General features: G+C 48.5%; 1 protein-coding gene across 1 annotated transcript in view; it reads left to right on the top strand.

Annotated features, from left to right (window-relative positions):
* The window catches only part of ASAP3 (ArfGAP with SH3 domain, ankyrin repeat and PH domain 3), a 56,736-nt gene that overhangs the window by 11,916 nt on the left and 25,635 nt on the right, over window positions 1-19,185 (top strand). Inside the window, 2 exon segments of the mRNA XM_066375407.1 lie at window positions 17,946-18,018; window positions 18,113-18,258. Coding sequence (XP_066231504.1) covers window positions 17,946-18,018; window positions 18,113-18,258 — 219 coding nt within the window.

Here is a 19,185-nt window from a genome sequence, read left to right as displayed (position 1 = left end):
TCATAGTCACTGTAATGTGATAGCATGGTGCATTCACAATTGCCTATAGTGTTCAGTACAGTAACACACTGTGTAGTCTTGAAGCCTAGGAGCAATAGGCTAGACCATATAACCTAGGCATGTAGTAGGCTATACCATCTAAGATTGTGTAAGTGCCTTTTATGGTGTTTGCACGATGACAAAATCATTTAACAACACATTTTTCAGAATGTATACCCGTTGTTAAGTGACACATGACTATAGTAACATCAAGATTTGTTGATGGACTGTATGTGAGAGGTGGTCAAAAATGGTTCCCAAATTCCTAATGGGGGATTGTCATTTACCCTTCTTAGGAAGAGGAAATCTGGGAGAGGAGCAGGTTTGGAGGAAAGTCAAGAATTCTGTTGCACATCTCGATTGAGACATCCAAGCAGAGATGTCAGGAAGGTTTTTGGGTATAAGCTAGTTTGGAGATCAAAGGAGTGGGCTGGAGATACGCATTTGAGATTGTCAGCCTTGAGATACAGTACTGGGTTTCACACTTGCATCTGTTTAAGAATCACCTGGCATCATTCCCAGAGAGTCCAATTTAGTAGCTGCATCTCACTTGGGCTTCTTATTGCAAGTAACAGAAACCTACTTGAGCTGATTTAAACAGAAAAGGAGTTCGTTGAAAGGGAATATTCAGCAGCTCGCAGAAATTCTGGGATGCTAGAGACTGGGGTGAGGCATCAGGCAGGATCTGAGTCAAAATCACTGGACTGAGCTAGTTTGGCAAGGATGCTGCTACCACATACTAAATGTCATAGCTTTTACTGCCACTGTCCCCTGGATACTGGGCATTTTTAGTGCTGTTGCCACCAGCATAAGAACAGATCTACTCTCTCTGCTCCTGATTCAAAGTTTGTAGTGAGTGCCTCTGATTGGCCAAGCCTAGCTCATACACACTAGCTGCATGGGAGGTAGGAAAAGCAAGAATTTGGTCCCATCAGCTTTTATAGGAGGCAAACTCTACCAAGACTTGTACAGCAGGTAATTTCCCAGGCTTGCAAAAAAAATTGACAAATGTCCTTGGCAGGTTAGCCAGTATGCAGAAAAGTATCTGGGAATCTGCATTTTAACCAGAACCCTAGGAGATGCTCATGCAGGTGGTCCATAACCACATGTGCATACATTACATTAGCTGGTGTTTAAAGCCGTGGGAATGGATGAGATCACCCAAGGAGAGAGATGAAGAGGTCCTAGGCCCAAGCTCTGTGGAGCTCAAGAGTTGAGAGATTAGGATGGGAAGAGGCGTTAATCAAGGAGACCGAGAAGTGAGGAAGGAGGGAAATCAAGAGAGTACAGTGTCTCGAAGCCAGGAGAGGAATATTTCGATGAGGGAATTCTGTCAGATGCTGCTTACATGTCCAGAGATAAAATAAGAAAATGACAGACACGGCTCCTGGCTTTGACAACATGAAAGTCATTGATGGCTTAAAGAACAGATTTAGTCCTATTTCCCTCACTACACTGGCATGGACTAATTTCAGGAGGGGGCAGATGAGAAGTTCTCCCCCATGCAAGGAGCAGAGACATGGGAGGGTGACCAGGGACCTGGGCCAAGAGGGTTCTTGGGGATGGACTTAGAACCCAGCTCCACTGAGCCCAGCCTCGAACCAGACCAGGCTGGCTCTGCACAAAGGCAGAGGGTCTTCCAGAGTTGTCAGCTTTGAGCTCAGTCTCCCAAAGTATCCTCCCCTCAAATTTCAGTCTTCCGTGCTTACCTGCTTGCCCGGTGTTCAGCTGTTTCTGGCCAACACGGTGACATCGGCAGGTTTAGAAACTTTTAAGTCAGAGCAGAAGGAAAATGCTTTTCCCCAAAGGCAGTTTGGTAGTACAGGTGTACCACAGAGATGTTCAGAGTTTGATTCCAGACTTCCACAATGAAGCGATTATGGCAATAAAGTGAGTTATAATCTTTTTGCCAGTGTAGGTCTTGCCTTCAGTTTATAAAAAGTACAATATCTGTGAAGCATAGTAAAGTGAAGCATGATAAAATGACGTGTGTCTTTAGAAGTTCCCTCTGATGGGCCCAGTGCTTGGGCCCAGAGCACATGAGCGGTGGGGCCCATGTAGGCATAGTGAGTTCCCTGAGACTCTAGGGCAGGACTCTGGACTCTGTTTGTCCAGGGAACATTGCAATTGGGCCTCACTGTGGTGGGTTTGGTAGGCTGATCTGGGAATAGCTGCTAAAGGCTGGTTTTTTACCTTGACCATGCTTTTAAGAACTTCAGGCTCCACGCAGATCTACTGAATCAAAATCTCCCTGGGGGTGAGGCCTGGGCAAGGGAGCAGTTCAGAAGTTTCCAGGCCATTCTGATGAGCAGTCATGATGAAAATTATTGTCATGAGTTATTACTTATGGTTAGTAGTCTATTGAACTCTATTTACTGAACACCCTCTGCGTACAAAGGTGAGATGGTAGGTTTTGAGGGCATGGAGATGACAAGACAAGGTCCCGAGTAGGGAAGGAGAAGGACTCATGTCCATAAAAAGATGATTAACAACCCACGGCATCTAGGCTCGTGGTTGAGGTTTATGGAGACAGTATAGTAAATGAAATCAGACAGACCTGGGTTTGAATCCTATTGGTTGTGTGACCTTGGGCAAATAACTCAACCATTCTGAATCTCAATTTCCCCATCTGTTAATCAGGGGTGATAATAACAATCATGTGGGGTTGTTTGACGGGGTTACATATAAATCACCTGGCTATACCTGGCACATAATACATATTTAATAATTTTTTTTAAAATTCTCTTTTATTAAAAACATAAGTACACCTGCACATGGAACAATTAAAGAGACCAGGAATCACACAGAGAAAAGGGGGAGATAATTGCAACAGAGATGAGGTAGATACTACGAGTGAGTGCTTAAAATTGTCTGTGCAGTCCTTGCCCCGGAGCAAAAGAGAAATCCTGAGGGCCATGAAGATGACCAGGAATAAGTAGCTGACCCCAGTTCTGGACAAGGCAGGCTCTTCCCTAAGCTCTGCCCTCGCTCTCTCCCATCCATTCATTTCTTCGCCAAACATTTGTTGAGAGCATATCCAGTTCTCAGTCCCGGCTGCACATTATAGTCCCTTGGGTTGCTTTTAGGTAGTTTTTCAAATATTGAGATAAAATTTGCCATGTTAACTTTTTTTTTTAATTTGAGAAGGAGAAAGGTGGGGGGGAGGGGCATCAACTCATGGTTCCACTTAGTTGTTCCATTGATTATTTCTCATATGTGCCCTGACCAGGACTTGAACTGGCAACCTCAGGGGTGGAGTTGGTGCCCTCAGGATTGAGCCAGTGGCCCTGGGATCAAGCTGTCAACCTTGGTGCTCTGTGATGACCCTCTATCCACCGTGCCAGCAGCCAGGGCCATTTTAACTTTTTTGTTGTTGTTTCGATTTTTTTTTTTTTGAGACAGAGACAGAGAGTGGGACAGTTAGGGACAGATAAGGACAGACAGGAAGGGAAGGAGATGAAAAGCATCAATTCTTTGTTGCGGCACCTTAGCTATTCATTGATTGATTTCTCAAATGTGCCTTGACCGAGGGGGCTGCAGCCGAGCCAGTAACCCCTTGCTCAAGTTAACAACCATGGGGTCATGTCTATGAGCCCACGCTCAAGCCGGCGACCTTGGGGTTTAAACCTTGGTCCTCTGCGTCCCAGGCTGATGCTCTATTCCAGGTGTCCCCAAACTACGGCCCGCGGCCGCATGCGGCCTCCTGAGGCCATTTATTCAGCCCCCCGCCGCACTTCTGGAAGGGGCACCTCTTTCATTGGTGGTCAGTGAGAGAAGCACTGTATGTGGGGGCCCTCCAATGGTCTGAAGGGCAGTGAACTGTCCCCCTGTGTAAAAAGTTTGGGGACCCCTGCTCTATCCACTGTGCTACCACCTGGTCAGGCCATTTTAACTATTTTAAAGTGTACAGTTCAGTGGTCTTTATTCACTGTGTTGTGCAATCATCACCACTATCTAATTCCAGAACATTTCCACCACTCCCCAAAGAAAAACTGTGCTCATTAGTAGTTATTCCCCACTCCATTCCCCTAGTCCCTGGCAACTTTCTGTCTCTATGGATTTGCCTATTCTGAACATGTCATACCAATGGAATCCTGCAGTGTGTGGCCTTTTGTGTCTGGCTTCTTCCAGTTAGCATGATGTTTTCAGGGTTCTTCCATGTGATCTGGGTTGCTTTAAAAAACAATAAAAATAAGAATGACAAACACCAGGCAGTATTGTAAGCATTTCCCATATATTGATTCTTATAATCTCCATAAGGAAACAAAGGCACAGAGAGATAAAAGAACTTAGTAAACAGGGTTGCCAAATAACATATAGGGTGTCCATGTAGTATTTGGGCCATTTTTATACTAAAAACTTACTCATTGATGATCTAATGTGCAAATATAACTGCATGTCCTGTATTTATTTCTGCTAAATCTGGCAACTTTACCAGCAGTAAGTGGCAGAGCCAGGATTTAAACCTGGGCCATCGGAAACACTTGGGAAAGCACTTGAGAGTGCTTCACCTCATTCCACTGGTGATGCCTGGCTCCCTTTCCCCCTCCTCAGGGACTCTGATTTAACAGGTCTGAAGTGAGACTCTGACATCCTTATTTATTTTTTTCAGAGAGAGACAGAGACAGAAAGGAAGGGAGAGAGATGAGAAGCATCAACTCATAGTTGCAGCACTTTAGTTGTTCACAGATTGCTTTCTCATATGTGTCTAGTCCAGGGGGCTCCTGCCAAGTCAGCGGCCTTGGGCTAAAGCCAGCAATGTTGGGCTTCAGGCCAGCGACCTTTGGGCTCAATCTTTGATCCCATGCTCAAGCCAGCAACCCCACGCTCAAGCTGGATGAGCCGGCACTCAAGCTGGCAACCTTGGGTTTTGAACCTGGGATGTCAGCATCCCCAGGTTGATGCTCTATCCACTGCATCACCTCCTGGTCAGGCAACATCCTTGCTTTTTAAAGTGCTCCAGGTGATTCCACTGGGCAGCTTGGGAATGTGTGACTCCAGGCCCAGGAATACAGAGTTATCTGCTGAACAGGATAGCTATCATGCAGCCCTCCCAGTATGCCCAGCACTGGGCTAGGTGCTTAAATGCCTGCTCACATTCAGTCCTATAAAATAGGTGCTGTTATTATCCCATTTGACAGATGGGGAAATGGAGGTTTGGAGAACTTGCCCTGGTTCACACAGCTAAGAGTATTGGAACCAGATTTTGGACCTCTGAACAGTGTGATATTAAAGCTGAGTCCTTAACTCCTGCTGTGTATCGTGTGTTTCCATACAGCTTTGCTAATATCTATTCATTCATTTACTCATTCATTCATCCACAAACGTTTATTGCTACTCATGTGCTGGTTGCTACACTGGATGTTGTGGATGCAAAAGCAAGTGAGCCAATCCCTGCTCTTGTGCAGTTTCTGGAAGCCAGACATGTGGGTAAATAAGGGCCATGGGTGCCCTGATAAAAATGGGCACAGGGTGGCATAGTGGCTTAAGGTGGTGAGTTCTAGAGGGGTCAGTTCTGTGTGGTAGGGAGGGGGTGACCTGTGAGCTGAGGCAGGAAAGGTGAGGTGTTCACTAGGCAGAATGGGGACGGCTCTCCAGGCAGTGGGAGCAACATGAGTGAAGATCTGGCAAACTGAGGAAATTGTAAGAAGTGGGACAGGGATGGGATTAGTGGATATCAAGTATAAGTGCGGGGCAGGGAGGGATTCATCCAGGCCTACAAGGGGGCCCAGAGGATGGGAAGGCATGGGACCCTTTGCCTCTCTGTCCAGGAGGGCAGGCCGGGCTCCTCCCAGGGTTGGGTGGAATTCGGGGCTCGGGGCCAGGCTGGGGTCGGACTGGAATCTTCAGCGGTCTGTCTGCAGAGTTCTTGCTCTCTTAGCTCATCACTGCCGAGCGGTCTCCTGAGGAAAGTCCCAGCCAGGAAACTGGGGGTTTGCAGAGGCCTCAGCATACAGTGAGGGTGAGGCTCCCTTCCTGCAACTCCTCTTCCTCCCCTTCCCACCACCCTGCAAGGAGCAGCTGATGAGGCTGAGCTGGCAAGACCGGACAGGTTCCCGGGCTGGGGAGAAGTCTGTGGGGGCCCCACCGAGGGGCGAGGGGTGCACGGCCAGCCATGGGCTCCAGCAGGGCAGGAAGGAAAGCAGCAAGAGGCCGAGAGGCCGAGGGATTCTGAAATAACAAATGTCAGAGCTGGCAGGAGCCTTCCACATCACCGCCCAACCCTTTCGGTCCAGATGAGGAGTCGGGCCAGGGAGGGAAGGAGACTCAGCGAGGTCACACCAGAGGCTGGGCTGGCCCCGGTCCTGGCTCCCAGGCCTTGCGCTGCAGCCGCTGCAGGGTCAGTGGGTGGGCAGGCAGGGCTGGGGCCCTTCCACATGGGTGATGCAGAGGACAGCCAGGAGGAGCCCTGCTCTCCTGACACCTCCTGACTGGCCCAGCCTGGACTTTCGGGTGCTGAAGGTGGGGGCTTATCCAGATGGAAACCATTTGGGGACTTTTGCTCCTGCTGGTGGCTGAGGTTGGAGCAGCCTTGCAGGTACATTTAACCTTGACTGAGTCCCAGAGCCTTGACCTCGAAGGGTTTTTAGAGTTCACACCCATCAGCTCTAAATTGCACTGATGGAGAAACTGAGGCAGGCCTAAAATTCAGCAACCCTCTTCCCTCACAATGTTTCTTCATTGCCTCTCACGTTGCCTAATATGTACCTTTAGACAAAATATGACCTAATTTAACTTAAATCCTTACGGAGCAACTGGAGCTCAGTGAGGTGGTATTTACCTCATGGTTTGCTCAGCATGGCAGTGAGGGAGGGCTCTGGAGGCAGAGGGCTCTGCACTTCCTAGAGCTACCTCGTGACCTTGAGCCAGTGGCCTAATCCACCCCCTCCCCAGTATCCTCCTCTGTAAAAGGGGGAGGATAATAATAATAACTACCTCCCAGGGTTGCTGGGAGGAATCAACGAGGTGCCTGCCCCGGAGCCAGCACTCAGTAAGTGGGGCAGAGGTTGGGTTCCTGGTAGTACGTGGACTCACCTTGAGAGCTTGGAATCGAGTCCTTCCTGTTGGGTGATGTGCTTAGTGCGGGCTGGGCTGTGCCCCCCATCACCCTGTTGTGCCTGGGAGACAAGACCCACCCCCTTTCTCCCACTTGAACAAGAGTCTGCGGCTGAGCCCCAGAGTTGATCTTTCTACAAGGAGAATTTAGCAAGTCACTCCTCTCCTGTTTAGGAGCCCTCCGGGAGCTCACCATCACGTGCGGGATAATGTGTAAGGGTGTTGGTTAAAAGCACGGACTCTGGAGCCCGATCCCCTGGGTGTGTGTTTAGGTTCCACTGCTTGTGAGTTGTGTGAGGCTGGGCAAATGCCAGAACTTCCCTCAGGAAACTGGGCCTCAGTTTCCTCATCGGTAAAGCCTCCTGGGTTGTTGACAGGATTGTATGCAATTACGTAAACAATGTCATGTACTTAGAGTAAACCTGGCACGTGGCAGTGATGCTATAGAAGCATCTGCGCAGCTTTCTTTACCAGCTTGGTCTCCCAGCGGGCCACTCCGGGCCCTGCTGCCCCTCCCTGCTGGCCATTTCCCCACAGGCCCTGGCAGATGCCTCCTGGGGGGGGGGGGGCTCCTGGCTGTTTCCCAGATGTGCTGAGCGCTCCTACCCAAGGACTTTGCTGAGGCACCTCTCCTTTCTTAAAGGCATCTTCCCCGCCCTACTTTGTTCATCAGTATCTTCTCATTTTTCCAGACTCTGGTGAAGAGCCCCTTCATCCCAGGGCGGGGGGATTCTCCTCATCTGTGACCCCACACAGGTTTCTCTTCTGCCCCAGGTTTGCGGAGGCCTCCCCAACCCTTAGCAAGCGTATCCCTGTCTCCTTGTGAACGCCTTCAGGGCAGTGCCCGAACCTGGCAGCCCTCTCCCTCAGCACCTGCACAGGGCCTCGGGTACACCCAGGTGCTCAGGATGTGTAAATGAGCTCCTACTATGTGCCAGTGACTCAGAGACTTGACCCCGGCTACTCCCTGTCTGCCCCGCTGGGTGGAGAGAAGCAGGCTTGCAGATTTGCGATTCTGGAGTAGACACTATTAAGGGAGTGGAGCTGAGCTGGGACTGCCCAGAGGAGGGATACTAGCAAATACTTCCCAGTCCCACCCTTTCCCCTCCTTGCTGGCCACCCAGGAAGGGCCCTGTGGGGCTCCCAGCCTTTCTCTGGGTCTGGTGGTTGGGCAGGTGGGTGAGAAAAAGCAAACTTAGAGCCTGACATGAACAGGACACCTCATGTCTGCATGGGCTGCAAACATTCCCAGTCTTTATGTGATTTGATTCTCAGTGAGAGGAGGCTGGAGCAGCAGTGACTGTCACTCCCATTTTGCAGGTGCAAATTCACCTAGAGAGGCAGGGGACTTGTTCAGGGTCTTGGAGCTAGTAAGGAATAGAAGCCAGGTCTCCTCACTATGTCCTGTGCTCTTCTACTAAAGTGTCCTCTTTATATTTATGCCATGAGCTTGGCAGCCATCTTTAGCCAGCAGGTTGGTCTTAACTCTTTCCTGCCTCCCCCTCAAGGACCCTCCTACCTAGTCCTTACATTGCATTGGTCATGGGCTCCAAGCTCTCAGGCTGACTTGTCCAAAATCCACTCTCCTATGCCATCCCTCCATTGAAATCCATGCCCAGACCACTGTTCATTGAAAGGGGCCAGGTCAATATACTAAGGTGTCCAGGACAAGTTTCAGGTAACTTAGTGCAATGAATGGTTCCCAACTTTTCCAAGTATAAGAACTGCTTGTCTTCTTTTATTAACTTAGTTTTGTAAAAATTTTCCAACATACACAAAAGTAGACTCACCCAGTTTCAACAATGCTATTCTGCCAATTTTATCTTTTCATCTACTAGTGCTCACTTTTTTCTGATAATGGAGAATTTAGAATATTCAGAAAAGAATGAACAGAACAGAATGATGCCCCCCCTCCGCCATTTACCCATAACCCATCCTGCTCTTCCTACATCCCCACCTGTTTCCCTGACTCTCGACTTATTTTGAAGCAAATTCCAAACATATCACTTTTATCCTTAAATATTTCAATATATCTCTGTCAACATTAAGGACTTCTTTTTCTGTTTACATAACTACAATACCATTATTGTACTCCAAAATATTAATAATAATCCCTAAATCATCAATTATTCAGTTTTCAGATTTCCAGTTGTCTCATAATTGTCCTAACTTCTTCTTCTTTTTTTTTTTTTTTTATTTCTTCGAAGCTGGAAACAGGGAGGCAGTCAGACAGACTCCCGCATGTGCCCGACCAGGATCCACCCGGCATGCCCACCAGGGGGCGATGCTCTGCCCATCTTGGGGCATCGCTCTGCTGTAATCAGAGCCATTCTAGCGCCTGAGGCAGAGGCCACAGAGCCATCCTCAGCACCCGGGCAAACTTTGCTCCAGTGGAGCCTTGGCTGTGGGAGGGGAAGAGAGAGACAGAGAGGAAGGAGAGGGGGAGGGGTGGAGAAGCAGATGGGCGCTTCTCCTGTGTGCCCTGGCCGGGAATCGAACCCGGGACCCCTGCACGCCAGGCCAACGCTCTACCACTGGGCCAACTGGCCAGGGCCTGTCCTAACTTTTTTTAGAGTTAATTTTCAAGTCAGGCCCACGCGTGTCCATTGGTTGATGGTTGGTGTGTGTTTTAAGTCTCTTAAGAGTCCCGCTCCATCATTTGCGCTTTTGTTTCTTGCAGTCTACTTGTTAAAGGGAGTGGGGGGCTTGTCCTGTGGTTTCACACTGCCTGTGCTCACTATTGCATCCCATGTAGTTTAACAAGTGTCTCCATTCCCTGCCCTTCCCGGAAATTGGTAGTTGGATCTAGGAATGTGAAACCCCAGGATTGTTGTTTTTGTTTTTGTCTTTTACACATCCTTTCATTAAATATTTTAAGTCTAACTTTAGTTTGCTCATTAAAATATTGTATTTTCATTTTCACATTTAACATTACACATCATTTACTCTTCTTGTGGGCATCAGAGTCAAAGTTATAAGAGCCAGGATTCTGCCACCTCATGGGAGGACCCTTTTTAATGTCAAAGATGCACTGACTTCCCCACAACAGTTGTACTTTTAGTATTAATTGATTTAGAAATGGAAAAGGATCCAAAAAAACTACCATGCATTTAAGAATGCTTTTAAAGATTTCTGGGTCTTTCTGATCATAACAGCTGCATTCATAGTTGTCCTACTGATTTGTGAGAACTTTTTATTGGTCTATAGTGCTCACTGTAAAATGCATCTTCTAGGGGCCTTGAAGTAACTCTGTGAATATCCAGGGCCCAGGGCCAACAGACTGGAAAGGAACTGGGGGGGGGGGGGGTTAGAGTCTAACAGTTTGGGTCCAGGTCCATTTCTACCATTTTCTGTTTGTGTGAGATCAGGCAACTTTATTTACTTCTCTGGGCTTCACTGACCCATCAGCTAGATGGGAACAAAAGCTACGACAGCCTCATCAGGATGCTGTGAGTCTTAAAGGGTGGGTGTCAAACTGCTTTACGAACTGTAAAGCCCTGTACAATATTTGGGATGTATTCTTTTTTAGTTTGTTCGCATTTCCAATGAAACCTGGGGCAACAAACTCATCGGAGTCCTGGTTCTGCAGTCTGTAAAATGAGGAGGTAATGTTAGATGATCTCTAATATTCTGTGATTTCATCTCTCAAGGGACAGCATCAGGGTCCAAAGCAAAGATAGATGAAATGGTTTCATCTTCTGTGCCAACTCTGGTTTAATTGGTAGAGCTGTCTTTGCAGAATGATGAACCAAACTTAGTGTCAGTGGGGGAAATACTGTGATTGATTAACGATGGCTGTAATGGTCAAGGGATGTCACAAACGTGGTGCTCATGCCTTCTATTTTAATAGTCCAAAGGAATGAATGTCTAATAGTGGAATTTAATCTGCAGTTCCCAAGGCTTTAGCTTTAGCAGCTCTGCCCTCTTTGCTAAGTTGCCATAGTAACCACAGCTGGCTCTGAGAGATCACAGGAATGAAGAATGGGTCCTATTGATGAATCCTGACCCAGGAGAGGGCCATGCAGAAGGCCTTTCCAAGCAGGACAGCCGGGCATGGCCCTAGTGCTGCCATCTGTGGTCTTTTGCCTGCAGAGAGGACAAACCAGAGAGCCAGTACACGGTGTGTGTGTGTGTGTGTGTGTGTGTGTGTGTGTGTGTGTTTTGGTGTGTTTGGGTGTGGTGGGGCAGTGCCACCAGCTAGAATTCAGGAGGCTTTGTCTAGGACCAGCTAGGCAAGGCTATCTGAAGGCCTCCAATTCGTTTTTCAAGTTCAGACATGCCCCTGATGCTCTGTTTTCCAGTGCCTGCCTAAGCTCTTGCATGGAGTCATTGACTCAGCTTTGAGAGAAATCTAAGTGGCCATTAATATTAATTCCAAATCCAGTTCCTGAATCACTATCTAGCACCTCAAGTCCTTGAATGCTTCAAATGATGGGAAGCTCCCTCCCTCCAAGGATTTGTCTTTAGAAACTTCTTTCTCTGGTTGAGCTGAAATCTGTTTTTATCTTCCCAACTTTCACTTCGCAGTCCTGGGAATCCTCGCCAGGGCCAACCTCAACACGTCTATTTTCTCTTCAGTAGGACAGCCCTTGGAGTATTTGTAGTTGGGGCCCCACCACTGTTGTTAACCTTGTTTTCTCTCTCCTCCCTCCCTCCCTCCCTCCCTCTGAGTTTGAGAGGATGGTGAGAGGTTATGGTAGAGGTGGTGGAGTTGGGGCTCAGGTGCAGTGGCAGATCTGGTCCCAGGATAAATGAAGTGGTGTCCTCTAAGCGTTGTGGGGCAGCTTGTTGGTATGGAAAGAACATTGGCCCTGGATTGGCCAGAACTTTGGTTTAAATTATGACTCTGCCAAATACTACCTGGAGATGTTCCTTCCCAGGCAGCTCCATCTCTAAAATGTAAAAGCTGATGCCTATCTCAGGGGGTGGCTGGGAGAGTGACACGTAACATTCCTGGCACAGAGCCGGCAGTCGGGACATGTTACATCTTGCACTCTGTGGCCCCTCTGCACCTGTGGTTCCCGCGTCTTGCTGAGCAGGATCACTGGGGGGTGGGGAGAGGTATCTTTAATTAGCTCAAGAAAAGGTGAGAAATTCCTAAACCAAATTGAGTTTAATTTTGAAATAGATAACATTATTAGTTATCAAATAATAGTGTTATAAGCACTCTACTTATGTGGATTCATTTAATCTCCCCAACAACCCTATGTAGTAGGAACTATTATCATCCTTGTTTTATGAAGGGGAAAACAGGCACAGAGAGGTTACACAGCAAGTACCTAATGGAGCTAATATTCAAACCCAGGTCGTTTAGTGATGATAATTTACTGCATCTCTGAAGGGTGGAAGTAGACTAGTGATTCCCAAACTTCAGTGTGTATCAGAATCACCCAGAGGGCCTTTAAAACTCACATGGATGGGCCCCCCCCCCCCCAGATTCTCTGATACAGCTAGAGAGAATTTGCATTTCTGACATGTTCCCCAGTGATGCTGATGCTGCTGGTTCAGGGACCCCACTCTGAGAATGACTATTGGAGATTAAAAGGACCCACCTGAATCCAGACCTGATCCCCCCACACGCACACACACACAATCTACCCAGCCTCAGGCATGGGAAATAAGGCTTGATCTTACACAGAGACAGAAAACAAACCGCAGTAGGAATCATATTCATTTTTTCCAATGCCTCAAGCCTTGGCACATGTCTGCAATCTCATGTAAGTCTAACAGTAGCTCTGTGAGTTAAGTGGAAAATGGATTTTCCCCCATGTTCATTATTTTTCTCCCATTTTAAAGACAAGGAGGTTTGGAGAACTGGCTGGGCCAGTGACTCCTTGGGAGATCATTTTTAAGAGACTGGGCCAGCATCTCAGCTTGTGACTCATCACTGCAGGCGTTCTGGACACCTCTGTGCCTTTCCCCTAATACCTTCCCACTCCCAGGCTATGATCAGAATTTCCTCCTTAACACTATATTTCTTTAGCTTAAATCTTTGCCCATTGTATCATAGAGGGTAGGCATTATTATTATTATTTTTTCTGAAGCTGGAAACGGGGAGAGACAGTCAGACACACTCCCTCATGCGCCCGACCGGGATTCACCCGGCACACCCACCAGTGGGCGACGCTCTGCCCACCAGGGGGGCGTCGCTCTGCCGCGACCAGAGCCACTCCAGCGCCCGGGGCAGAGGCCAAGGAGCCATCCCCAGCACCCGGGCCATCTTTGCTCCAATGGAGTATCGGCTGCAGGAGGGGAAGAGAGAGACAGAGAGGAAGGAGGGGGGGTGGAGAAGCAAATGGGCACCTCCCCTATGTGCCCTGGCCAGGAATCGAACCCGGGTCCCCCGCATGCCAGGCCGACGCTCTACCGCTGAGCCAACCGGCCAGGGCCGGTAGGCATTATTATTTATATCTCAGTGTGAATAATTTTCAAAAGGGTGTGATTAGAATTCTCTCCGGTTGGCTCAGCAGTAAGCATCAACTCAGCATGTGGAAATCCCGGGTTCGATTCCCAGTCAGGGCACACAAGAGAAGCAACCATCTGCTTTTTCCTCCCCCTTTCCTCCTCTGCCCTTATCCCTTCTCTTTCTCTCTCTCTCTTCCTCCTGCAGCCATGGCTCGATTGGTTGGAGCACGTTAGGCCCAGGCGCTGAGGATGGCTCCATGGAGCCTCTACCTCAGGAGCTAAAAATATCTCGGTTGTGAGCATGGCCCCAGATGAGCAGAGAAACAGCCCCAGATGGGGGTTGCCAGGTGGATCCCAGTTGGGGCACATGCGGGAGTTTGTCTTTCTCCCCTCCTTTCACTTAAATAAATAAAAATAATTCTTTCCTTTTGCACACCCTTCAGCCACTTGTGTGTTTATATGTCTGTGTGTCTCTTGAAGGAAGGGGCTGTGCCTGGCTGAAGGAGGCACCAATAGATGCTTGTTGAAATAAATGAATGATGAATGAATGAATGAGCAAACTATGTTTATCTCCTTGCCGCTCTTCTCAGAGCGGGCCTTCCCCTCTAGCAATCCTACTGCCATACCTCATGTTTCCCACACTGCCTCAGTGCTGTCAGTCTCTCAGTTTTTCTTTTCTTTTTTTAAATTAGAACTTGAATTGTTCTAATTCCATTTTTTTAAAGATTTTTATTTATTCATATTTTAATTTTTTTTGAAAGAGAGAGAGAGAGAGAAGGTGGGGAGAAACAGGAAGCATCAACTCCCATATGTGCCTTGACCAGGCAACCTGGGGTTTCAAACCAGCCACCTCAGCATTCCAGGTTGACGCTTTTATCCACTGTGCCACCACAGGTCAGGCTCTCAGTTTCTTTTCTTCCTGTCCAGTCCTAGAGCCAAGCATCATAGATTCAGGGAAGCCTTCCCTGCTCTTCCTAAGCCGACACTGCTCTGCTTCCCCTGGGCTCCCAGGTATCTTGTCTAGCTCACATTGTGGCCCTAATCATGTTGCTTTACAAGTATCTATTTACTTGGCTCTTTCTTCCCTTAGATGGTGATGTCCTGAGGGCTGAGATTGTGTCTTTTACATAGGGTAGGATACATAGAGACACTCAATAGGTAGTTGAATGAGTGAATGAATGTATGCATGCATGCATGAATGAATGAGTGGATAGCTGTATGAACCTTGGTTGTTAAAAGCAGTAGGGACAGGAGTGGTATCTTTCTGGGGAGCCATTTCCTGAGAGATGTCTTACAAGGCCATCAAGGGACAGTCTCTGGGTGAGTAGAGTGACTGACTTACCTGCCTTTACCAGTTAGAGCCATGTTCAGATACAAGTGACAGAATACCCAATATAAGAGGAGCTGGAAGATTCCCAGAAACCAGGGAAGCTCTTTTCTTCTGCCTTTTGTGGCAGCATGGGTCTCATGCTTCTTTCTATACGAATATCTGCCTTGTTCTTTCTACTTTGTACATGGTGGGCAAGATGTCCCAGCTTAACCACTTCCAATCAATTAGCTAGCTTCCCAGAGCCCAATTCCAAATTCTCTCTCTCTTTCTTTTTTAATTTAATTTACTATTTTTTATTTAGAAAATTAAATTTAACAGGGTGACATTGGGCAACAAGTATACATAGATTTCAGATAAACATCACCACATCATTTGAATAATTGATTATGTTGTATATCCATCACCCAAAGTCAAATCATTTTCCATCACCTTATATTTGTTCCTCTTTATATCCTTCCCCCAAGCCCCTTCCCCTTCCTTGCATCTCCCTGCCCCTGGTAACCACTGCACTCTTATCTATGCCCACGAGTCTCAGTCTTGTATCCCACCTATGCGTGAAATCATACAGTTTTTAGTTTACCAATCCAGATTCTTTGGAGAGAGAATCTGATTGGCCCACCTTGGGTCAAGTGTCCATCCTGGTCCAGTCAACTCTGGCTGGAAAAAACAAAGCAGCAAAGGTTCACCACTAGAAGGGAGGAAAGCAGTTTTCAGAGAATGGGTATCATGGGATGTGAAGACTCCCCAAAAGGTATCTAGAGCATGGACATGGACATAGTAGACCTCTCTGGTCCATGTCCAGAACTTTGCAAACTATCATTCATTCATTGAGGTAACCAATTTTGAGCATCTTCTGAATGCTAGGCACACAGAGCTACCTTTTAGGGAGTTTTCTAAATTCTTTGGAATCTGTTCATATCTTTACCATGCACTGTCTTTTGGAGTGAAATCATAGCTCCTTACATAGCTTTCCCTTTTCAAGTTTCAAGGTGGAACTCAAGGCTTTGGCAGACACGTGTCTCCCTATCTGGGTCTTTGGAAACTACAGAGATATCCATGTTCTCTCCTCTTACCTTTGTCTCTCCAGTAAGAAGTCTTAGTTCTTTAGCTGATTCAATTATGGCCCCTCTCCCCAATCTCCCTAAGCCCTTGGCTTTCTTTCTTCAGCCCTGTATGAGTCTCCACTGGTCCCAAACATGAAAGTATGTATCTCAAGTTCATACTCAGGAAGGAGGATATTAGGTTTCTAAGCCATATAGGAAAAGTATCTAGATTTTTTTTTTTTAGAGACAGACAGAGACAGAGACAGGAAGGGAGAGAGATCAGACGCATCAGTTTTTAGCTGTGGCACCTTAGTTGTTCATTGATTGCTTCTTATATATGGATGGGGGGCTCCATCCAAGCCAGTGATTCCTTGCTGAAGCTAGTGACCTTGGGCTCAAGCCAGTGACCTTGGGCTTCAAGTCAATGACCTTTGGGCTCAAGCCAGTTATCATGGGCTCATGTTGATCATCCCACGCTCAAGCTGGCAACCCTGCACTCAAGCTGGTAAGCCCATGCTCAAGCTGGTGACCTTGGGGTTTTGAACCTGGGACCTCAGCATTCCAGGCCAACGCTCTATCCACTGCACCACCACCGATCAGGCATATCCAGAATTGGTTGGACCTTTTTATCATCAGCAGCAGCTGCTGATAATGATCACAGGTAGTATTCATCAAGGATGCACTCTGCTTAGCACCATGTAAACCCTTTATATGCATAATTTCATACAAAATAATCCTCATAACAACCTTGAGAGGTAGGCATTATTTCTATTCTTTTACAGGTAGCTGATCAGAGAGCTCAGAGAGATTAGGTGACTTGCCCAAGGTCACACAACATCTAGGCAGTGGAGCTGGGCTTCAAAACCAGACCCCCATCTTTTCAGAGGCTTCCCACATGCCAGAAGCTTCTGAGGACATTCTACATGGCCTCTAAGTTCTGCCCTGTGCATGTCCTTCTGTGAGCATTGTTTAGAATCTTTAGAAATACCATCCCAATGTGTTTGTTAGCTCTTGTCACGTAGCAGTAACTCTTTGGAGATGAAACTCTGATCCCATTTTAGTCACTGGACAAAACAGGTGGGGCTGGGGGCTGGGCGGGGCCATGGGTGGAGCGCTATCCTGGGGCACCCCTGGAATCCCAGCTCTGCTGCCTGCCCATTATTTGACTCTGGGTACTGCCCTCTCTTGGCCTCAAATTCCTCATCTGTGGCTCCGTGGGCCCTTTGCAGCCCTAACATTCCAATTTAACTATGTATTTCATAAGGGTTTCATGAGGTTGGCATCTTCCACACCCCACTGAAAGAGTGGGGGTTTCCATGTGGGGTGAGTCCACCTGGGCCCTGAGGTCTGCTTCTCGCCATCACATCTGGCCTTCCCCAGTCTGCTGTTTGTTCTGCCGTCCCGGGACTTTGAGGTTGCCTGATGCCATCCCACCAGTTCTCTCCAGTGGGGTGGTGAGTGAGTGTGTCCCCTCTGCCCTCTCTGGTCTCACTGCCCATGGCATGCCACCTCCGCCTCCTTGTTCTTACATGGCTGTTTATTGAGGCTGGGATTTGGGGAACCAGCGTTCCCCCATCTGTGTCTTTCAAGATTATAGAGATGTCCATGTTCTCTCCCTGGCCTTTTGCTCAGCATTTTGTACATATTCATAAAATCATTAATTCCCTCAACAACTCCTCGAGTCCACAGTATCATCAGTATCATCCCTATTTTGTGGACAAGGCATCCAAGGCTCAGAGGAGATAACAGATTTGTCTAGGCTGACACACTAGTTAGTACCAGAGCCACGATTCAAGCCAGGCCTGGCATGTCCCACTACGCCACATGCTGCAGGATTGCTGCGTTTACTCGGCCTGCGTGGGAATTGAGGAGAAGTCTATGGTCCTCCTGGAGTGGTGTGACAAGTCTACGGCTTCCTGTGTGGTCTGGGTAGAAGAGGGTGGTCTATGATTGATGGAGGGTGCAGGACGACTTTAGGGAGGAAACTGTTTGTGTGTTTGGAGGGTAGGATTGTGGAGTCAGGCACCCCTCCTGCTGGGCATCCCTGAAGTTCTGTCCACATTTGCTTCCAGATCCTGGAAGGCGATCAGGCCATCCTGCAGCGAATCAAGAAGGCTGTGCGGGTGATCCACAGCTCTGGCCTCGGTGAGTGAGTGTGCCCGATGCCGGCCTGGCCAGGCCGCCCCTCCCCCAGCTCCAGCCTGGAGCTAACTCGGAGCTCCCCTCTCTGTCTCCACAGGCCATGTGGAGAATGAGGAGCAGTACCGAGAGGCCGTGGAATCCTTAGGCAATAGCCATCTGTCCCAAAACAGTCATGAGCTATCCACTGGCTTCCTGAACTTGGCCGTGTTCACTCGCGAGGTAGCTGCACTCTTCAAGAACCTGGTGAGGCCACTGACCCTTCCTCAGCCAGCCCCTAGCCCCAGCTCAGGGTAAATCTGGTGGGTTTAAGAACTTGGCCAGGAAAGGGTTGGTTTCCACCCTTCTCCCAGGTTGTCATTAACCTCTAGTCTCCCTTGACCTCTGACTCATGACCTGAGGTCCCTTTCTAATTCTGAACACCTTTGCATTCTTCTTCCCCAGACTCTCACCCATGTTGTCTCTCTTTGTCTCTCTCCCTTCCTCCATTTCTGCCCTCCTCTTTGTCTTCTCTGGTCACTACCCGGGAGCAGAGGGGGTCTTACAGCCAGAAAGAGCACCACAGGAGGGAGGGCTTCCTGGAGGAGGCTGGGGAGAAGGGAGGGCTCCCTGGAGGAGGCTGGGGAGGAGGGAGGGCTCCCTGGAGGAGGCTGGGGAGGAGGGAGGGCTCCCTGGAGGAGGCTGGGGAGGAGGGAGGGCTTCCTGGAGGAGGCTGGGGAGGAGGGAGGGCTCCCTGGAGGAGGCTGGGGAGGAGGGAGGGCTTCCTGGAGGAGGCTGGGGAGGAGGGAGGGCTCCCTGGAGGAGGCTGGGGAGGGCAGACTCTGGGGTTCCTGCTTTAATGCCACCACCTCTCCTGAGCCCTCCTTGTCCTCTGCTTTCCCAACCACATCTGCTTTGTCATCAAAGCCTAGAGCCTGCCTTGTGTCAACAAGCCTCTCAGCTCTGCAGGGACCCAGTGGCCTCAGGTTCCTTTCTCAGGTGGCCGCCTCCCTTGTTCTTGAGCTGCTGCCTTGAGGCCACCTGAGATGCAGGCTCTTCCTGTGTGTGGGCCTGGTTCTCAATACCTTATGGTTAATGCATTTAATTCACGAGCACAGCTTGGTGGGGTTGGTTTTCCTATTGTCTCCCCTTCACAGGCTGGGAAATTAGGACACGAGGTTAAGCAACTTGCCT

The sequence above is a fragment of the Saccopteryx leptura genome, chromosome 3, assembly GCF_036850995.1.
Source record: "Saccopteryx leptura isolate mSacLep1 chromosome 3, mSacLep1_pri_phased_curated, whole genome shotgun sequence".
NCBI classification, from domain to species: Eukaryota; Metazoa; Chordata; class Mammalia; order Chiroptera; family Emballonuridae; genus Saccopteryx; species Saccopteryx leptura.
This window is presented reverse-complemented; position numbering and strand designations above follow the sequence as displayed.